Below are 20,544 nucleotides of genomic sequence, written 5' to 3' on the forward strand. Positions count from 1 at the left end.
CACGGGAACAGGCCCTGGCACTGGGATCTGTGTCCATGTCCATGGCACTGGGACAGGACCTGGCACTGGGATCCGTGTCCGTGTCCATGGGATGGGGACAGGCCCTGGCACTGGGATCTGTGTCCATGAACTGGACAGGCCCTGACACTGGGATTTGTGTCCCACGGGATGGTGACAGGCCCTGGCACTGGGAGTTGTGTCCCACGGGATGGTGACAGGCCCTGGCACTGGGATTTGTGTCCATGAACTGGGACAGGCCCTGGCATTGGGATTTGTGTCCCACAGGATGGGGACAGGCCCCCAATCCTGGGCAGCTCTTGCTGGATCAGATTTGGGACCGGATCCTCATTCCTCAACTCCACAATTCCGCAATGACGAAATTACGGAAAATTCCGAGGTTGTTTTGCCTCCTTTTTTCCCACAGGATGATCCCAAAAACTCCGTAGGCAGTTCCAGGGTGTTCAACTCTACCTTTATTTTCCGTTTGGGGCCCTGCAGGGTCCTGGCAGCAGGAAGGGTCAGGAGGGGAGAGGTGGCAGCGATGCTGAGAATTCCCCCCGGGAAGGGGGATCCGGAGGGGCGGCAGCGGCGGCATTGCGCAGCTACTCTCTGGAAATGAGGAAAAATCCGGGATGAGCCTGCTGTTTTCCCTTGGGGGGGGTGGGTTTGGGAATATCCCACAGGACTCACACGGCGTTCTCCTTGAAGTGCTGCAGCGCCTGCTGGGCCACGCTCTCCATGAACCGCGGGTCGTCCCAGGGGATGTCCCCGGGCACGGTGAGCGCCAGCGGCTCCGAGTCGAAGAGCTGCACCGTCACCTGCGTGTCCGGGGGCACCGAGGGGTCCTCGGGGTTCGGAGCCTTGGACAGCACCTGGAATGGGCACGGGGGTCATCCCGTGGGAGAATCTGGGTTTGTGAGGTGGGAGCGGCCGCGGGAGAGCCCCAGGCGGGCCCCTGACCTTGGCTCCCATCCCGGCAGCATCCGGCTCTGCCAAGAGATTCCCGGCCGGAGCACAAAGAGCCCTTTGTGGCCCTGTCCCACTTTCCGCCTTCCCATCCCCGATCCCGGCCCCGATCCCGGCCCCATCCCGCCGGCCTCACCGTGGTGACCTGCAGGAAGCCGTCAGAGCCCATGGAGTGGTTGGCCAGGCGGGACACCCAGCCGAACTGGCGGTTCAGCTGATCCAGCAGGCCGGAGGTGTTGAGCATTTCCTCCTGGAATTCCCGGAGCAGGGAATCGTAGCGGTGCGTGAAGCGCTCGGCCACGCGCACGGCGTCCTCCAGCTGCTCCCGCAGCTCCTGCTGAGAGGGATCCTCCTGCCCACAGTCTGGGACGGGGTGGGATGGGGTCAGCATGGCCCTGCTGGCTTCATCCCATCCCATCCCATCCCATCCTGTTCCATCCCATCCCCCCCACACCCCAAAATGCACCCCAACACACCCCATGCACCCCAAACCCTGAATTGTGCCCCCCATTCCTTTTCCCATTCCCATCTCCAGCCCCATCTCCATGCCCATCCCCATTCCTGTTCCCATTCCCTGTTCCTGTCCCATCCCCATTCCCAGTTTCTGATCTCCTTTCCCGTCCCCATTCCCATCCCCATCCCTATTCCCATACCCGTTCCCATCCCCATTCCTGTTCCCATCCCCATCGTCATCCCCGTCCCCATTCCCATCCCCATTCCAAGTTTTCCATCTCCTTTCCCATGCCCATTCCCATTTCCATTTCCCATCCCCATCCCATCCCCCCATGCCCCAAAATGCACCCCAAACCCTGAATTGTGCCCCCCATTCCTGTTCCCATTCCCATCCCCATCTACATCCTTGTTCCTGTTCCATCCCTATTCTCATCCCCATTCCCAGTTTTCCATCTCCTTTCCCATCCCCATTCCTCTCCCCATCCCCTCATCCCTTTTCCTGTTCCCATTCCCATTCCCACCCCATTCCCTGTTCCTGTCCCCATTCCCATCCCCATCCCCATTTTTCCATCCTCTTTTCCATCCCCATTCCCGGTTCCAGTCCCCATTCCCGGCTCACCCAGGGCCAGGATCTCCCGGCACTGCTCGCACTCATCCCGCATCCGCAGGCAGCCGGCCGAGTTCCGCCGGATCTCCCGGCAAACCATCCGGTCATTGCTGAAATTCCGGGATTCTGCGGGAATTCCGGGCTGGCCTCAGTGCCCCAAATCCCCCCCCCAGCCCCAGCAGGTTCCCCCCAGGTGCCAGAAAAGGGATTTTTCCTTGGAATTTGGGCCCCTCCCATCCCCAGGGCTGCGTTGGCAGACGGTGACAGCACCGGCTGCGACATTCCCCAAAAAAAACAAACACCAAAAAGACGTGAGCTGTAATCCCAAAAAAAAAAAAAAAACAAAAAAAAAAAAAAAAACAACAAAAAAAAACATTGGCTGCAGTCTCTAGAAAAACAAACACCCAAAAAACATCGGCTGTAATCCCAAAAAACATCCACTGTAATCCCAAAATAACCAACACCAAAAAAACATCCTCTGCAATCCCAAAAAAGACCCAAATACCTTCAATATTCCCCAAAAAAACACCTGCAATATTCCCAAAAAACCCAAACACCTGCAGCATTACCCCCCAAAAATTCAGCAGCATTCCAAGTAAAACCCAACATCTCCAACATTCCCAAGCAAACCATCATCAGCATTCCTAGAAAAACCAAACATTCCCAAAAAAACCCCATTCCCATGATGGCAGCCGGGATCGAGGTGGGACAACACCCCAAATCCCAGCCCACCACCAGCAGAGCTCGTGATTCCCAGGTTTCCATGGGAAATCCCTTTATGGAATCCCCAAACCCTCTGAAGTTGCAGAGGACTTTCTGGGAATCTGTGTTCAGAATCCTCCAAACCTTCTAAAGTTGCAAAGGATTTTTTGGGAATCTTTCCTCAGAATCCTCTGAATCCTCCAAAGTTGCCAAGGATTTTCTGGAAATCATTTCTCAGAATCCTCCCAAGCTTCAAAGGATTTTCTGGGAATCTTTTCCCAGAATCCTCCAAACCTTCTAAAGTTGCAAAGGATTTTCTGGGAATCTTTTCCCAGAATCCTCCAAAGTTGCGAAGGATTTTCTGGGAATCTTTTCTGAGAATCCTCCAAACCTTCTAAAGTTGCAAATGATTTTTTGGGAATTTTTTCTCAGAATCCTCCAAGGCTGCCGAGGAATTTCTGGGAACCTTTTCCCAGAATCCTCTAAACCCTCCAAAGTTGCAAAGGATTTTCTAGGAATCTTTTCTCAGAATCCTCCAATCTTTCAAAGGATTTTCTGGGACTCTTCTCAGAATCCTCCCAAGTTTCGCTGATTTCCCGCGACTCTTTTCCCCAAACCCACCGGAATTCGGGATCCCCCACCCGCCATCCCGCTCCCCTCCATCCCCACCTGTCCCGAACTCTCCGGTGGGGTTCTCCCAGCTGCCCTGGGCGTCCTCCAGCATGCGCTGGGTGATCTGGAAGAGCGGCTGGAAGAGCTGCTGGAAGCCGCCGTGGCGGTGCGGGAAGAAGGGGAAGAAGTCTCCGGAGAAGCGCCGGGAGCGGCGCGGGAGGCGCAGCCGCTGCACCGGCGGCCCCAGCGCCTCACGGAAGCCGCCGAAGGGCGCCTGGAAGAAGGGGTGGAGGCGGCTCTGGACGCGGGAGCTGTCGAGGAAGATGTCCTGGACGCCGTCCTCCATGAGGCCGAAGCGCTCCTCCAGGTCCTGCAGCTGCCGCTCCTGGCGCTCGTCGCGCTCCAGCAGCGAGTCCAGGCGCTCGCCGTCCACCCAGATGGAGATGGGAGACGAGTGGTTCAGGAATTCCTCCAGCTGGGAATGGGAACGGGGTCAGAACCTGGAATCCCTGGGCAATGTGGGATCCTGAACCTGAGACCCTCTGGGAATGGGATCAGGGAAATATCCCTCTTTCCTGGGATCCCTGATTGCTGTGGGATTCCTCAGCTGCCAAACCTCTGGGAATGGGATGAGGGCAAAAGCCCCCACTGCTGGTATCCCTGTGTGATATGGGATCCTGCACATGGAGACCCTCTGGGAATGGGATCAGGGCAAAATCCCCCTTTCCTGGGATCCCTGTGTGATGTGAGATCCTGCATATGAAGACCCTCTGGGAATGGGATCAAAATCCGTCCTTTCCCAGGATCCCTGGGACATGTGGGATCCTGCACATGGAGACCCTCTGGGACCAGGGTCAAAATCCAGCCATTCCCAGGATCTCTGTGTGATGTGGGATCCCACACCTGAGACCCTCTGGGAATGGGGTCAGAACCTGGGATCCCCGTGCCATGTGGGATCCTGCACATGGAGACCCACTGGGAATGGGGTCAGAACTTGGGATCCCTGGACAATGTGGGATCCTGCACATGGAGACCCTCTGGGAATGGGATCAGGGCAAAATCTCTCTTTCCCGGTATCCCTGTGTGATGTGGGATTCTGTACCTGTGACCTGCTGAGAATGGGATCAAAACTCAGCCATTCCTGGGATCCTGCACCTGGAGACCCTCTGGGAATGGGATCAAAACCCAGCCATTCCCAGGATATCTGTGTGATGTGGGATCCTGCACCCGAGACCCTCTGGGAATGGGATCAGGGCAAAATCCCCCTTTCCTGGTATCCCTGTGCCATGTGGGATCCTGCACCTGGAGACCCTCAGGGAATGGGATCAAAACCCAGCTGTTCCCAGGATCCCTCACCTGAGACCCTCTCGGAATGGGATCAAAACCCAGCCATTCCCAGGATCCCAGGCCATGTGGGATCCCACACCTGGAGACCCTCTGGGAATGGGATCAGGGCAAAATCCCCCTTTCCTGATATCCCTGTGGGATCCCTCAGCAGCCAAATCTCTGGGAATGGGAATGGGATGAGGCCAAAATCCGGCCCTTCCCGGTATTCCCGTGTGATGTGGGATCCCTCCCCAGCAGTTTACCAGTTCATGGGAATGGGATTGGGGTGAGGCTGAGTTCCCCCTTTTCCCAAACCCGGTGTCCCTGATCTGCCTCAGGTCACTAATGGGAATGGGATCAGCCCAAATGTGGGAATGGGATCACCCTCAATCCCCTTTTCCCAGTACCCAGGTGCCCCTCCCCTGCCTGGAGTCACTAACGGGAATGGGAATGGGATCATCCCAAATCCCCTTTTCCTGTATCCCGGAGCCCCTGACCGGTGTGGGGTCACTAACAGGAATGGGATCATCCCAAATGTGGGAATGGGATCATCCCAAATCCCCTTTTCCTGTATCCCGGTGCCCCTGACCGGTGTGGGGTCACTAACAGGAATGGGATCATCCCAAATCCCATTTTCCCAGTATTCCTGTGTCCCTCAGCCACTGACGCTCTGGCTAAAGGAACGGGATCATCCCCAATCCCCCCCCTCCATTTTTTTCCTGTTGTTTCCCCATTGTTTTCCCAGTATTTTCCTGGTTGTTTTTCCATTGTTTCCCCATTGTTTTTCCATTGTTTCACTGTTATTTCCCCAGTGTTTCCCATTTTTTCCCCTGTTGTTTCCCTGGTTTTTCCCCTTTGTTTCCCTGATATTTTCCGGGTGTTTCCCTTTTTTTCCCCCAGTGTTTCCCCATTGTTTCACTGTTATTTCCATGTTGTTCCCCATTTTTTCCCATTGTTTTCCCACTCTTTCCCCTGTATTTCCCCATTTTTCCCTCATTATTTCCCCACCGTTCCCCTGGTTTTTCCCTGCTGTTTCCCCATTGTTTCTCGGTATTTCCTCATTGTTTCCCCATTGTTTCTCCATTATTTGCCCAATCTTTCCCTGGTGTTTCCCCAGTGTTTTCCCATTGTTTCCCCACTGTTTCACTATTTTTTTCCTGCTATTTCCCCATTATTTCCCCAGTATTTCCCCAGTGTTTCCTCGTTATTTCTTCAGTGTTTGCCTCGTGTCTCCAGTTGTTTCCCTGCTATTTTCCTGTTGTTTCCCTGTTATCTCTTTGGTGTTTTCCCAGTGCTTCCCCATTGTCCCCCCAGTGCTTCCCCAGTCTCCTGTTATTTGCCAGTTGTTTCCCCATTGTTTTCTTGGTATTTCCCTGTTATTTCCCCATTGGTTCCCTGCTATTTCCTTGGTGTTTCCCCAGTGTTTCCTCAGTATTTCCTGGTTTTTTCCCCACTGTTTCCCTGTTGTTTCCTGGTGTTTCCCCATTATTTCCCCATTTTTTCCCTGCCATTTCCCCACTATTTCCCAGCTATTTTCCCAGTATTTCCCCGGTCTTTCCCCAGTGTTTCCCCAGTATCTCCCCACTGTTTCCCCAGTGTTTCCCAATGTTTCCCCAGTGTTCCCCTAATGTTTCCCCATTATTTCCTCATTTTTTTTCCAGTGTTTCCCATTGTTTCTCTGTTGTTTTCCATTTTTTCCCCCAGTGTTTTTCCAGTATTTCCCCAGTGTTTCCCAGAGTTTCCCTGGCATTTCCCCAATGTTTCCCCAGTGTTTTCCTGGTGTTTCCCCGCTGTTTCTCCATTGTTTCCCAGTATTTCCATGTTGTTTCCCCATTTTTCCCCACTGTTTCCTGGTATTTCCTCGTTGTTTCCCCAGTATTTCCCTGGTGTTTTCTCACTGTTTCCTGGTGTCTCCCCAGTGTTTTCCCTGCTGTTTTCTGGTGTTTCCCCATTATTTTCTCAGTATTTCCTCATTGTTTCCCCGGTGTTTCCCCACTGTTTCCCTGCTGTTTCCTCGTTGTTTCCCCATTGTTTTGCAGTATTTCCTCGTTATTTCCCTGGTGTCTCCCCATTTTCTCCCGCTGTTTCCCCGCTGTTTTCCCAGTATTTCCCCACTGTTTCCCCACTGTTTCCCAGTATTTCCTCGTTGTTTCCCCATTGTTTCCCCATTTTCTCCCCGCTGTTTCCTCATTGCTTCCCCATTGTTTCCCAGTATTTCCTCGTTATTTCCCTGGTGTCTCCCCATTTTCTCCCCGCTGTTTCCCCATTGCTTCCCCATTGTTTTGCAGTATTTCCTCATTATTTCCCTGGTGTCTCCCCATTTTCTCCCGCTGTTTCCCCGCTGTTTTCCCAGTATTTCCCCGCTGTTTTCCCAGTGTGTTTCCCCACTGTCGTGCCTCACCTGCCGGCCCACGAGCCCGGCGCCGCTGCGGCAGGTGCGCGAGTAGAAGCGGAGGCAGCGCTGCCGCAGGCAGGGCTTGCAGCTCTCCCACAGCGCCTGCACCGAGGCGTTGCAGCGCTCGCCCCGCGCCGACAGCTCCTGCTCCTTCTGCCGCGCCAGCTGCACCGCTTCCTGCCGGGAATGCCGCACTCAGATCCGCGTTCCCGGAGCACCGGGAGCGGCCGAGTCCCAGCACGGCATTCCCAGGACACAGCAATCCCAAGCACAGCATTCCCAGAGCACTGGGACACCCCAATCCCCACACGGCATTCCCAGATTCCCAGAATACCCCGTTCTCAAGCATTGCACTCTCACAGCCCCGGGGTCACCCAAACTTCCACACGGCATTCCCAGAGCCCCAGGACACCCCAACTCCCACATGGCATTCCCGGAGTTCCAGGGCACACAATCCCAAGCATTCCCAGAGGACGTAACAATTCAAAATTCCCTAGCATTCCCAATCCTGCCGCTCCCAGATTCCATGGACACCCCAATCCCAAGCACGGCATTCCGAGAGTCCTGGGACACAGCAATCCCAAGCATGGCATTCCCAGAGCCCTGGGAGCAGTAGAGTCCCGGCATGGCATTCCCAGATTCTCAGGACACCCCAACTCCCACATGGCATTCCCAGAATTCCAGGACACACAATTCCCAAGCATTCCCACTCCTGGCATTCCCAGAGTCCCAGGATACCCCAATCCCCACATGGCATTCCCAGAGCCCTGGGGCACCCCAACTCCCACGCAGCATTCCCAAATTCCTGGGACACAGTGATCCCAAGCACAGTATTCCCAGATTCCTGGGACAGCCAGACCCCAAGCATGGCATTCCCAGAACCCCGAGACACTCCAGCTTCCACACAGCATTCCCAGAGCCCCAGGACACCCCAACTCCTACATGGCATCCCCTGTTCCCAGAACACAGCGATCCCCAGGATAACAATCCCTGCTCCCAGGGCCACCCCGACCCCTGACACAGCATCCCCCATTCCCAGGACATCCAATCCCTGACACAGCAATCCCCGTTCCAGGGACACATCGATCCTGACACAACAACCGCTGTTCCCAGGACACCCAACCCCTGACACAGCATCCCCCACTGCCAGGATATCCAACCCCTGACACAGCAATCGCTGTTCCCGGGATGGCATCCCCTGTTCCCAGAACACACCGATCCTGACAGCATTCCCAATTCCTGGGACACACCATTCCCTGGATCCAGGAGACACCATTTCTAGGATGGCGTGCCCCCTTCCCAATCCTGGCCCATCCCATTCCCAGTCCACCCCATTCTCACTCCATCCCATTCCCAGTCCAACCCATTCCTGGCCCATCTCAATCTCATTCCTGGCCCATCCCAATCCCAAATCCCATTCCCATACCCATCCCATTCCCATCCCTGTCCCGATCTCAATCTCAAATCCTGTTCCCAATCCTAAATCCCAATCCCACATCTCCTTCCCACACTGTGCCTGCTGCAGGGAGTGCAGCAGCTCCTGGTGCCCGTGGCCACTCTGCTCCATTCCCATACCCATTCCCAATCTCAATCCCAATCCCATTCCCAATCCTGATCCCAATTCCATTCCTGTCCCTGTTCCCAATCCCAGACCTCCTTCCCGCACTGCGCCTGCTGCAGGGAGCGCAGCAGTTCCTGGTGCCCACAGTCGCTGCACCCCACTCCCATTCCTGGTCCCATTCCTCACCCAATCCCATTCTCTATCCCATTCCTCATCCCAAATCCCAATCCCAATCCCAATCCCACACCTCCTTGCCGTGCTGTGCCTGCTGCAGAGAGTGCAGCAGCTCCCAGTGCCCATGGCCATTGTGTTCCCATCCCATTCCTGTTCCCAATCCCATTCTCATTCCTGATCCCAAATCCCAATCCCAAATCCCATTCCCTTTCCCAATCCCAAATTGCATTCCCAATCCCAAATCCCAATCCCAATCCCATCCCACACCTCCTTGCCGCGCTGTGCCTGCTGCAGGGAGTGCAGCAGCTCCTGGTGCCCGCGGTCACTGCGCTGCACTCCCGTTCCCATTCCCAATCCCATCCCTCACCAATCGCAGTCCCAATCCTGTTCCCAGTCCCATCCCTCACCCGACCACAGTCCCAATCCCATTCCCAATCCCAATCCCAAATCCCATTCCCAATCCCGTTCCCACACCTCCTTGCCGCGCTGTGCCTGCTCCTGGTGCCCGCGGCTGCTGCGCTGCGCTCCTCTCCCGTTCCCGCTCCCAGTCCCATTCCTAATCCCATTCCCAATCCCATTCCCATTCCTGTTCCCATTTCCAATCCCATTCCCGTCCCATTCCCAATCCCATTCCCATTCCCGTTCCCATTTCCAATCCCATTCCCGTTCCCATTCCCAATCCCATTCCCACACCTCCTTGCCGTGCTGCGCGTGCTGCAGGGAGCGCAGCATCTCCTGGTGCCCGTGGTTGCTGCATTCCAGTCCCGTTCCCAATCCCAATCCCATTCCCAAATCCCATTCCCAATCCCATTCCTGTCCCAAATCCCATTCCCAATCCCATTCCTGTCCCAAATCCCATTCCCAATCCCATCCCACACCTCCTTGCCGCGCTGCGCCTGCTGCAGGGAGCGCAGCAGCTCCTGGTGCCCGCGGTCGCTGCGCTGCAGCAGCTCCTGCATCCTGCGCACGCCCTGCAGCGCCCGCTCCACCTCCGCGTCCACCACGCGGCTGCCGGCGGCTGACAGCTCTGCGGGGAGGGGAAAAGTGGGGTGAAAAATGGGGGGAAAAGTGGAGGAAAACTGGGGGAAATATCCGGGGGAAACTGGGGAAAAATTGAGGGGAAAGTGGGGGAAAAACAGGGGGAAAAGTGGGGGAAATATCCAGGGAAAAGTGGGGGAAATATCCAGGGAAAAGTGTGGGAAATATCCTGGGGAAAGCGGGGGGAAGTATTGGGGAAAGTGGGGAAAAATTGCAGAGAAAGTGGGGAAGTATCACGGGGAAATATCTGGGGGAAAATGGGGGGAAAGTGGGGGAAATATCAGGAGGAAATACCAGAGGTAAAAGTGGGGGTAAAATGGGGAAAAATTGGGGAAAAGTAGTGGAAAATCAGGGAAAAGAGACCCTGTGACCCCATCTCCCCAGCACCCCCATACTGAAAACCCATCACATCCCCTGGGGGCTTGATCCCCCCAAAATGAGACCCTGTGACCTCCCCCCAAAACTAAAACCTCTGATCCTGCCCCAAAACCCCCCAAATGAAAACCTGGGGCATCCTCTGGGGACGTGACCCCCAAAAAATGAAAATCCATGACCCCCCCGTCCCCCAAGCCCCCCAAAATGAGACCCTGTGACCCTCCCAAACCTCCCCCAAAATGGGACCCAGTGACCCCCCCCCCCACTGTCCCCAACCGCCCCAAAATGGGACCCCATGACCCGACCCTCCCCAAACTCCGCAATTTTAACCCCAAACCTCCCCAAATTTAACCCCCAGCCCCCCAAATTTGCCCCCCTCACCTCGGAGCTCCCCGGGGGGCAGCAGCGCCTCAGCCCCCCCCAGGGCCAGGAGTGCCAGCAGTGACAGCGACAGCGACAGTGACAGCGCCATGGCCTGGGGACAGCGACAGGGTCAGGGTCAGGGGACAGGGACAGGGACAGTGACAGCGCCATGGCCTGGGGACAGCGACAGGGTCAGGGTCAGGGGACAGGGACAGGGACAGTGACAGTGACAGCGCCATGGCCTGGGGACAGCGACAGGGACAGGGTCAGGGGACAGGGACAGGGGACAGTGACAGTGACAGCGCCATGGCCTGGGGACAGCGACAGGGACAGGGTCAGGGTCAGGGGACAGTGACAGTGCCATGGCCTGGGGACAGCAACAGGGACAGTGACAGGGGACAGGGACATGGCCTGGGGACAGCGACAAAGGGACAGGGTCAGGGGACAGGGACAGTGACAGCGCCATGGCCTGGGGACAGTGACAGGGACAGGGTGAGGGGACAGCGGGAGGGACAGGGTCAGGGACAGCGCCATGGTCTGGGGACAGCGACAGGGACAGGGTCAGGGTCAGGGGACAGGGACAGTGACAGTGACAGCGCCATGGCCTGGGGACAGTGACAGGGACAGGGTCAGGGGACAGGGACAGTGACAGTGACAGCGCCATGGCCTGGGGACAGCGACAGGGTCAGGGTCAGGGGACAGGGACAGTGACAGCGCCACGGCCTGGGGACAGCGACAGGGACAGGGTCAGGGGACAGGGACAGTGACAGCGCCATGGCCTGGGGACAGCGACAGGGTCAGGGGACAGGGACAGTCACAGGGGACAGGGACATGGCCTGGGGACAGCGACAAAGGGACAGGGTGAGGGGACAGGGACAGTGACAGCGCCATGGCCTGGGGACAGCGACAGGGACAGGGTCAGGGTGAGGGGACAGCGGGAGGGACAGGGTCAGGGACAGCGCCATGGTCTGGGGAAAGCAAGAGGGACAGGGACAGGGGACAGAGACAGGGCCAGGGGACAGGGACAGTGACAGGGTCAGGGTTACAGGGACAGGGTCAGGGGACAGGGACAGTGCCATGGTCTGGGGGAGGGGACAGGGACAGGGATGGGGGGAACAGGGGAGGACGGGGGGGGGGACAGGGTGGGACAGCAGCAGGGGGGACAGGGACAGGAGGGGACAGGGACAGGAGTGACAGAATGGGACAGGGGGGCCAGGGCCAGGGCCATGGGGGTCAGGGGGGACAGGGACGGGGACGGGGGGGGGAAAGGGACAGTGGGGTCAGGACGGGATGGGGGGATGGGGATAGGGACATGGGGGGACAGGAGGGGCTGGGGTGACAAGGACAGGGACAGCGACGGGGGACAGGGACAAGGGGGTGTCAGGAGGGGACAGGGACAGTGCCATGGTCTGGGGGAGGGGACAGGGGGGTCAGGGACAGAGACAGGGATGGGGACAGGGACAGCGGGGTCAGAACGGGATGGGGGGACAGGGACAGGGATTGGGGACAGGGACAGGGATTGGGGACAGGGACACGGGGGTCAGGGGGGGACAGGAGAGGACAAGAGACAGGAGATGGGGCAGGAGGCGTCGGGGGGGGGCACAGGGACAGGAGGGGACAGGGGACAGGGACAGGAGGGAACGGGGGACAGGGACAGGAGGGGTCAGGGGACAGGAGGGGACAGGGGACAGGAGGGAACGGGGGACAGGGACAGGAGGGGACAGGGACAGGAGGGGTCAGGGGACAGGGACAGGAGGAGTCAGGGGACAGGAGGGGACAGGGACAGGAGGGAACGGGGGACAGGGACAGGAGGGGACAGGGACAGGAGGGAACGGGGGACAGGGACAGGAGGGGACAGGGACAGGAGGGGACAGGGACAGGGACAGGAGGAGTCAGGGGACAGGAGGGAACGGGGGAGAGGGACAGGAGGGGTCAGGGGACAGGGACAGGAGGGGACAGGGACAGGGACAGGGACAGGAGGGGACAGGGGACAGGGACAGGGACAGGAGGGGACAGGGACAGGAGGGAACGGGGGACAGGGACAGGAGGAGTCAGGGGACAGGAGGGGACAGGGGACAGGGACAGGGACAGGAGGGGACAGGGGACAGGGACAGGAGGAGTCAGGGGACAGGAGGGGACAGGGACAGGAGGGAACGGGGGACAGGGACAGGGCCGGGGGGGGTCAGGGCACAGGGACAGGGCCGGGGGGGGTCAGGGGGGGTCAGGGCCGGGCCCGCCCCTCCCCCCCCTCCCGGGGCTGTGACTCATCCCCTCCCCCCCCGCCCCGCCCCCCCCAACCCAACAAACCCGGAGCGGGAACCGGGGGGGGGGGGGGGGGGGCACGGCGGGGGTTGGGGGCTGCGGGTTTTGGGGAGGTTTAGAAGCTTTTGGGGGGTCCTTGGGCACGTGGGGGGTTGGGGGGCACTGGGGTGGTTTTAGGGGGGCACTGGGGGTTTGGCGTGGCCCTGAGGGGGGGGGGGGGGGGCGGGTTTAAAAGGTTTTGGGGGGGTGTGGGGAGGCACTGGGGGGGTTCAGAAAATTTTGGGCAGGTTTGGGGGGGGCACTGGAGTGGTTTTAGGGGGACACTGGGCACGGGGGGGAGGGGGGCAGGGGGATTTTGGGGGTCCCTGGGCAGTGGGGTGGTTTTAGGGGGGTTTAGGGGGGCACTTGTGGGGGTCCGTGGGCATGGACGGGGTTTGGAGGGGCAGAGGGGGTTTTAGGGGAGCACTGGGGTGGTTTAGGGGCCACGGGCGGTTTGGGGGGGTCAGGGGGTGTTTAGGGGGGCACTTGTGGGGGTCTCTGAGCATTGAGGGGTCCCTGGGCATTGAGGGGGGGGGGTTTGGGGGGAGTTTAGGGGGGTCCTGAGTGCAGAGGGGAGGGGGTCCCTGAGCATTGGGGAGTTTTGGGGGGCAGGGAAGGGTTTAGGGGGTCCCTGGGCACTGGGGGGCGGCCCCGGGTCCCTTTTATCCCCCCTCCCCAAATAAAGGAGTGGCCCCCGTTCGTTCCCCCTCCCAAATAAAGGAGCGGCCCCGGGTCCCTTTATCCCCCTCCCCAAATAAAGGAGCGGCCCCGGGTCCCTTTATCCCCCCTCCCCAAATAAAGGAGCGGCCCCGGGTCCCTTTTATCCCCCTCCCCAAATAAAGGAGCGGCCCCGGGTCCCTTTTATCCCCCTCCCCAAATAAAGGAGCGGCCCCGGGTCCCTTTTATCCCCCTCCCCAAATAAAGGAGCGGCCCCGGGTCCCTTTTATCCCCCTCCCCAAATAAAGGAGCGGCCCCGGGTCCCTTTATCCCCCCTCCCCAAATAAAGGAGCGGCCCCGGGTCCCTTTTATCCCCCCTCCCCAAATAAAGGAGCGGCCTCCGTTCGTTCCCCCTCCCAAATAAAGGAGCGGCCCCGGGTCCCTTTTATCCCCCTCCCCAAATAAAGGAGCGGCCCCGGTTCGTGTTCCCCCCTCCCCAAATAAAGGAGCGGCCCCGGGTCTCCCCCCGCCCCGCCGTGGGAGCCGCCGCCTCCTCCGCGATTGTGCAATTCCCAAATAAAACCCAAACACGCCCGAAATAATCCAAATAAAACCAGATGAATCCAAGTAAAAAAAAACAAACCCAAACAGAACCCAGATAAAACCCAAATGAACCAAAATAAGACCCAAAAAGAAGAACCCAAAAAAGAAGAACCCAAAAAAAACCAAATTTAAAAAACAAATCCAAATAAATCCAAAATAATCCAAATAAAACCAAATTAATCAAAATAAAAAGAAAAAACAACCAAACCCAAATAAAACCGAAATAAACCCAAATAAAACCCAAATAAATCCAAATTTAAAAAACAAACCCAGATAAAACCCAAGCAGAACCCAAAGATAACACAGACGGAACCCAAATAAAACCCAAATAAAAATGAAATAAACCCAAATAAAATCCAAATAAAACCAAATGAATCCAAATAAAAAGAAAAAAAAAAAAAACTCGAACCCAAATAAAACCCAAATAAACCCAAATAAAACCGAAATAAATCCCAAATAAAAACTAAATAAAAACTAAATAAAAACTAAATAAAAACTAAATAAAAACTAAATAAAAACCTAAAAAACAAACTAAAAAAAAAAAAACAAACCCAAATAAAAACCAAAATAAATCCCAAATAAAAACCCAAATAACACCCAAATAAATCCCAAATAAAAACCCAAATAAATCCCAAATAAAAACCCAAATAACACCCAGAGAGCCCCGGGCCAGCCCCGCTCCCTCCCGGCCTTGTGCAATGCGGGCTCAGTGCGGGGGGGCCGCTGTCCCCAACCCCCCCCAGCACCGCAGGGTGACACTGCAGGAACGGCGGCCAAAAACTGCCCGGAAACCAAACACGGCAAAAACACAGCAAAAAACACAGGCCAAAAACTGAAACACAGCCCAAAAACAGCCAGGAAACCAAACACGGCAAAAAACACAGCCCAAAAAACTGCCCGGAAACCAAACACAGCAAAAAACACAGCCCAAAAACTGAAACACAGCCCAAAAACAGCCAGGAAACCAAACACAGCAAAAACACAGCCCCTGGGCATTGAGGGGGGGGGGAAACCAAACACAGCAAAAAACACAGCCCAAAAACTGAAACACAGCCCAAAAACTGAGACACAGCCCAAAAACTGAAACACAGCCCAAAAACTGCCCGGAAACCAAACACAGCAAAAACACAGCCCAAAAACAGCCAGGAAACCAAACACAGCAAAAAACACAGCCCAAAAACTGAAACACAGCCCAAAAACAGCCAGGAAACCAAACACAGCAAAAAACACAGCCTGGGAACCAAAACACAGCCCAAAAACTGCCCAGAAACTGAAACACAGCCCAAAAACTGCCCAGAAACCAAACACAGCAAAAAACACAGCCCAAAAACTGCCCAGAAACCAAACACAGCAAAAATACAGCCCAAAAACTGAAACACAGCCCAAAAACTGCCCAGAAAGCAAACACAGCTAAAAACACAGCCTGAAAACCAAAACACAGCCCAAAAACTGCCCGGAAACCAAACACAGCAAAAAACACAGCCCAAAAACTGAAACACGGCCCAGAAACCAAAAAACAGCCAAAAACTGCCCAGAAACCAAACACAGCCCCAAAACCCAAAAAACAGCCCAGAAACCAAAACACAGCCCAAAAAGAGCCCAGAAACTGAAACACAGCCCAGAAGCCACAAAACACAGCCCAAAACCCCCCCAAAACAGCCAAAAACAGCCCAGAAACCAAAACACAGCCAAAAACTGCCGGAAACCAAACACAGCAAAAAACACAGCCCGGAAACAAAAACACAGCCCAGAAACTCGAACACAGCCCCAAAACCCAAAAAACAGCCCCAAAAACAGCCCAGAAACCGAAACACAGCCCGGAACCAAACACAGCCCAAAACACAGCCCAGAAACTCAAAATACAGCCCCAACAAACAGCCCAGAAACCAAACACAGCCCCAAAAAACCCACCCAAAACACAGCCCAGAAGCAAAAAAAAAAAAAAAAAACACAGCCCAAAACCCAAAAAACAGCCCAAAAACACAGCCCAAAACCCCAGAAAACAGCCCAAAACACAGCCCAAAACCCAAAAAACAGCCCAAAAACACAGCCCAAAACCCCAGAAAACAGCCCAAAAACACAGCCCAAAACCCCAAAAAACAGCCCAAAAACACAGCCCAAAACCCCAAAAAACACAGCCCAAAACCCCAAAAAACAGCCCAAAACACAGCCCTAAAACCCAAAAACACAGCCCAGAAACTCAAACACAGCCCAAAACCAAAACACAGCCCAGAAACCAAAACACAGCCCAGAAACTCAAAACCACAGCCCCAAACCCCCCAAAAACGGCCAAAAAAAAAACTCCAAAAACATCCCAGGAACTCAAAACGCAGCCCCAAAACCAGGAAAACACAGCCCAAACCCCAAAACACAGCCCACAGCCCAAAGAACTCTCCAAATCCCCAAAAAAAACCCCCAAATCCTAAAAACTCCATCCCAAACAATCCCCCAAATACGAAAAAAAAAACCCCGTCCCATATATCCCAAATAACCCCTCCATCCCAAATCCCAAACAACCCCCCCAAAACCCAAATAACCCCCAAATCCTAAATAACCCCCCAAAACCCAAATAACTCCCCCAAATCCCAAATCCTAAATTACCCCATAAATCCCAAATCCCAATTTACCCCCATCCCAAAATAACCCCCCAAATCCTAAATCACCCCCCAAAACCCAATAACCCCGCCCATCCCAAAAGTAACCCCCGTGTCCCAAATAACCCCCCAAATCCCAAATCCCAAATAACTCCCCCAAATCCTAAATAATCCCCATCCCAAAATAATCCCCCAAAACCAAATCTTAAATAACCCCATAAATCTCAAAACCAAATCACCCCCGCCATCCCAAAATAACCCCCAAATCCTAAATAAACCCCCCAAAACCCAAATCACGCCGGCCATCCCAAAGTAACCCCCCCTGTCCCAAATAACCCCAGATACCCCAAATCCCAAATAACTCCCCCAAATCCCAATTTACCCCCATCCCAAAATAACCCCCCAAATCCTAAATAACCCCCCCCAAAACCCAAATCACCCCCCAAAACCCAAATAACCCCGCCCATCCCAAAAGTAGCCCCCCGTGTCCCAAATAACCCCACATATCCCAAACCCCAAATAACTCCCCAAATCCTAAATAATCCCCATCCCAAAATAATCCCCCAAAACCCAAATCTTAAATAACCCCATAAATCTCAAAACCCAATTTACCCCCATCCCAAAATAACCCCCCAAATCCTAAATAACCCCCCCAAAACCCAAATCACCCCCAAAACCCAAATCACCCCGGCCATCCCAAAGTAACCCCCCTGTCCCAAATAACCCCAGATACCCCAAATCCCAAATAACTCCCCCAAATCCCAATTTACCCCCATCCCAAAATAACCCCCCAAATCCTAAATAACCCCCCCCAAAACCCAAATCACCCCTCCATCTCGAAATAACCCCCCTGCACCCCAAATCCTAAATAACCCCCCCACATCCCAAATCACTCCTCCATCCCAAATCCCAAATAACTCCTCATCCCCCCCCAAAAAACCCCAAAACCCCCAAATTACCCCCCTGCACCCCAAATTACGCTCCCCAAATCCCAAATCACCCCCCCCCCCCTGCATCTCAAATCCCAAACAAGCCCTCCCGAAATCCCAAATCCCCCATAATCGCCCCAAATCCCCCATAATCCCCCCAAATCCCAAATCCCCGCTCGGTCCTGCCCGGCGCGGGGAATTGTGGGAAATTCCCGCCGAGCATCCGCCCGCTCCATCCCCGCCCCCACCCCAAAAACCGCCCGGGGGACCCCAAAAATGGGAGGGAAAAGGGGGGAAAAAGGGGGGGGGGAAGGGGATTTGGGGTTCAGGATTTGGGATTGAGGGTTCGGGGATTTGGGGGTTCAGGAATCTGGGGATTTGGGATTCGGAAATTTGGGATTCAAAAATTTAGGATATAAGGGTTCAGGGATTCGGGGTTTTGGGGATTTGGGGGTTCAGGGTTTTGGGATTCGGGGAGTTCTGGGATTTGGAAATTTGGGGGTTTGAGGATTTGGGGTTCAGGGATTCGGGGGTTTGGGGTTCAGGGGTTTGGGGTTTGGAGGTTCGGGGAGTTTTGGGATTTGAAGTTTTGGGGTTCAGGGATTCGAGGAGTTCTGGGATTTGGAAATTTGGGGGTTCGGGGACTCGGAGTTTGGGGATTCGGGAATTTGGGGTTCGGGGATTTGGAATTCGGAGTTGGAGGATTTGGGGGTTCAGGGATTTGGGGATGGGGGTCCAGGGATTCGGGAGTTCAGGGATTCAGGACTTGGGGATTCGGGTTTCAGGGATTCAGAGATTTGCGAATTTGGGGGTTCAGGGATTCGAGGGTTCAGGATTTGGGGATTTGGAGTTCGGGGGTTCGGGGTTCGAAGTTCGAGGATTTGGAGGTTCGGGGATTCGGGGGTTCAGGGATTTGGAGTTTCGGGGTTCAGGATTCAGGGGCTTGGGATTCGGGGGTTCGGGAATTAGGAGTTTAGGGATTCAGAGATTCGGGAATTTGGGAGTTCGGGGATTTGGGGGTTTGGGGATTTAGAATTCGGAATTGTGGGATTTGGGGTTCAGAGGTTCGAGCATTCGAGAGTTCGGGGATTGGGAATTTGGGGTTTCGGGATTCAGGGATTTAGGGGATTTGGAGATGGGGGTTCAGGGATTCGGGAATTTGGGGGTTCGGGGATTTGGAATTCGGGGGTTCGGGATTCAGGGACTTGGGATTCGGGAGTTCGGGGATTTAGGGGTTCGGGGATTCAGAGATTTGGGATTCAGGGATTGGGGGGTTCGGGGATTTGGGGGTTCGGGGTTGGGAGATTCGCGGGTGCCAGGATTCGGGGATTCAGGGATTTGGGGTTCGGGATTTGGGGGTTCGAGAGTTCGGGGATCTGGGGATGGGGGTTCGGGGATTGGGATTTGGGGGTTCGAGGATTCCAGGTTCGGGGGTTTGGGGGTTCAGAGATTCGGAGGTGCCGGGATTCGGGGATTGGGAGATTTGGGATTCGGGGATTTAGGGGTTCAGGGATTCAGGAATTCGGGGTTCGGGGATTTGGGGGTTCAGAGATTTGGGGGTTCAGAGGTTCGGGGATTCGGGATTCAGGGACTTGGGATTCAGGAGTTTGGAGCTCAGGGATTTGGGGGTTGGAGAGTTCAGGGATTCGGAGATTTGGGATTCGGGGGTTCGGGAATTTAGGGGTTCAGGGGTTCGGGGTTCAGGGGTTCGGGGTTGCCGCAGTGCCGTACCCGCAGTCCCGCTCCGGTGCCGGTGCCGGGGCCGCTCCGGTGCCGCTTTATCCCCGGGCCGGTCCCGGTCCCGCCCCGTCCCCGCTCCCGGAGCTTTCTGGAACGGCCCCGGCACCGCCCCGGCCTGGCCGCGGGCCCGGGATTCGCTAATTAATTAATGTATGCATTAATTAACTCCCGGCACCGCCCCCTGCCCGGCCCGGCCTGGCCGCGGGCCCGGGGTCCGCTAGTTAATTAATGTATGCATTAATTAACTCCCGGCTCCGCGGCCAACCCTGCCCGGCCTGGCCGAGGGCCCGGGACTTCGCTAATTAATTAATGTATTCATTAATTAACTCCCGGCTCCGCCCCCTGCCCGGCCTCGGGCCCGGGATAAGCTAATTAATTTATTTATTCATTAATTAACTCCCGGAACTGCCCCGGGGATTTCCGACCCGGCCCGGAGGGGGCGTTTCGCAAATTAATTAATTAATTAATTAATTCTCGCCTTATCCCGGAGAATTTCGCAAATTAATTAATTTATTAATTAATTCCCGACCCGGCCCGGGGAAGGGGGTGGTTTGCAAATATTAATGAATTTATTCATTAATTAACTCCCGGAACTGCCCCGGGGATTTCCGACCCGGCTCGGAGAGGGGAGTTCGCAAATTAATGATTTTGTTCATTAATTAATTCCCGAACCGGCCTGGAGGGGGTTGGCAAATTCATTAATTAATTTATTTATTTATTAATTCTCGGAACTGCCCCGGGGATTTCCGACCCGGCCCGGGGGGGGGGGGAGAAGGGGGGGGTTTCGCAATTAATTAATTAATTAATTAATTAATTAAATTCCGGAACTCCTCCGGGGATTCCCGCCCCGGTCCAGAGGGAGGAGTTCGCAAATATTAATTATTTATTTATTAATGAATTCCCGCCCCGGCCCGAGGGGCTTCGCCCCGCCCCCTTCCCCCGAGGTGGGCGGGGCCGGAGTTGGGCCAAGCCCCGCCCCCAAAACAGCCCCGGGACCCCAAAATTCCCCCAAATTCCATGGGGGGAAACTGAGGCACAACCCGGCCCCCTCCCTATCCCGGGATCCCCCAAATCCCCGCCCCCAAATTCCCCTCCCGAATTCCCCTCCCGAATTCCCCTCCTGAATTCCCGCTCTTTCCTGGAGCTGC

General features: G+C 55.5%; 1 protein-coding gene across 1 annotated transcript; it reads right to left on the reverse strand.

Annotated features, from left to right (window-relative positions):
• Positions 1-450: 450 nt before the first annotated feature.
• On the reverse strand, positions 451-19,481 carry CLU (clusterin). The gene is made up of 9 exons (XM_059468253.1): positions 19,388-19,481; positions 10,591-10,684; positions 9,675-9,823; positions 7,068-7,238; positions 3,398-3,815; positions 2,039-2,152; positions 1,103-1,329; positions 691-872; positions 451-609 (listed from the first exon to the last, which is right to left on the reverse strand). Exons 2-9 carry the CDS (start codon positions 10,679-10,681, stop codon positions 603-605), a joined length of 1,359 nt encoding a protein of 452 aa, XP_059324236.1. The 5' UTR covers positions 10,682-10,684; positions 19,388-19,481; the 3' UTR covers positions 451-602.
• Between the last annotated feature and the right edge of the window lie 1,063 nt (positions 19,482-20,544).

This window comes from Ammospiza nelsoni, chromosome 3 (genome assembly GCF_027579445.1).
Source record: "Ammospiza nelsoni isolate bAmmNel1 chromosome 3, bAmmNel1.pri, whole genome shotgun sequence".
Classification (NCBI taxonomy): domain Eukaryota; kingdom Metazoa; phylum Chordata; class Aves; order Passeriformes; family Passerellidae; genus Ammospiza; species Ammospiza nelsoni.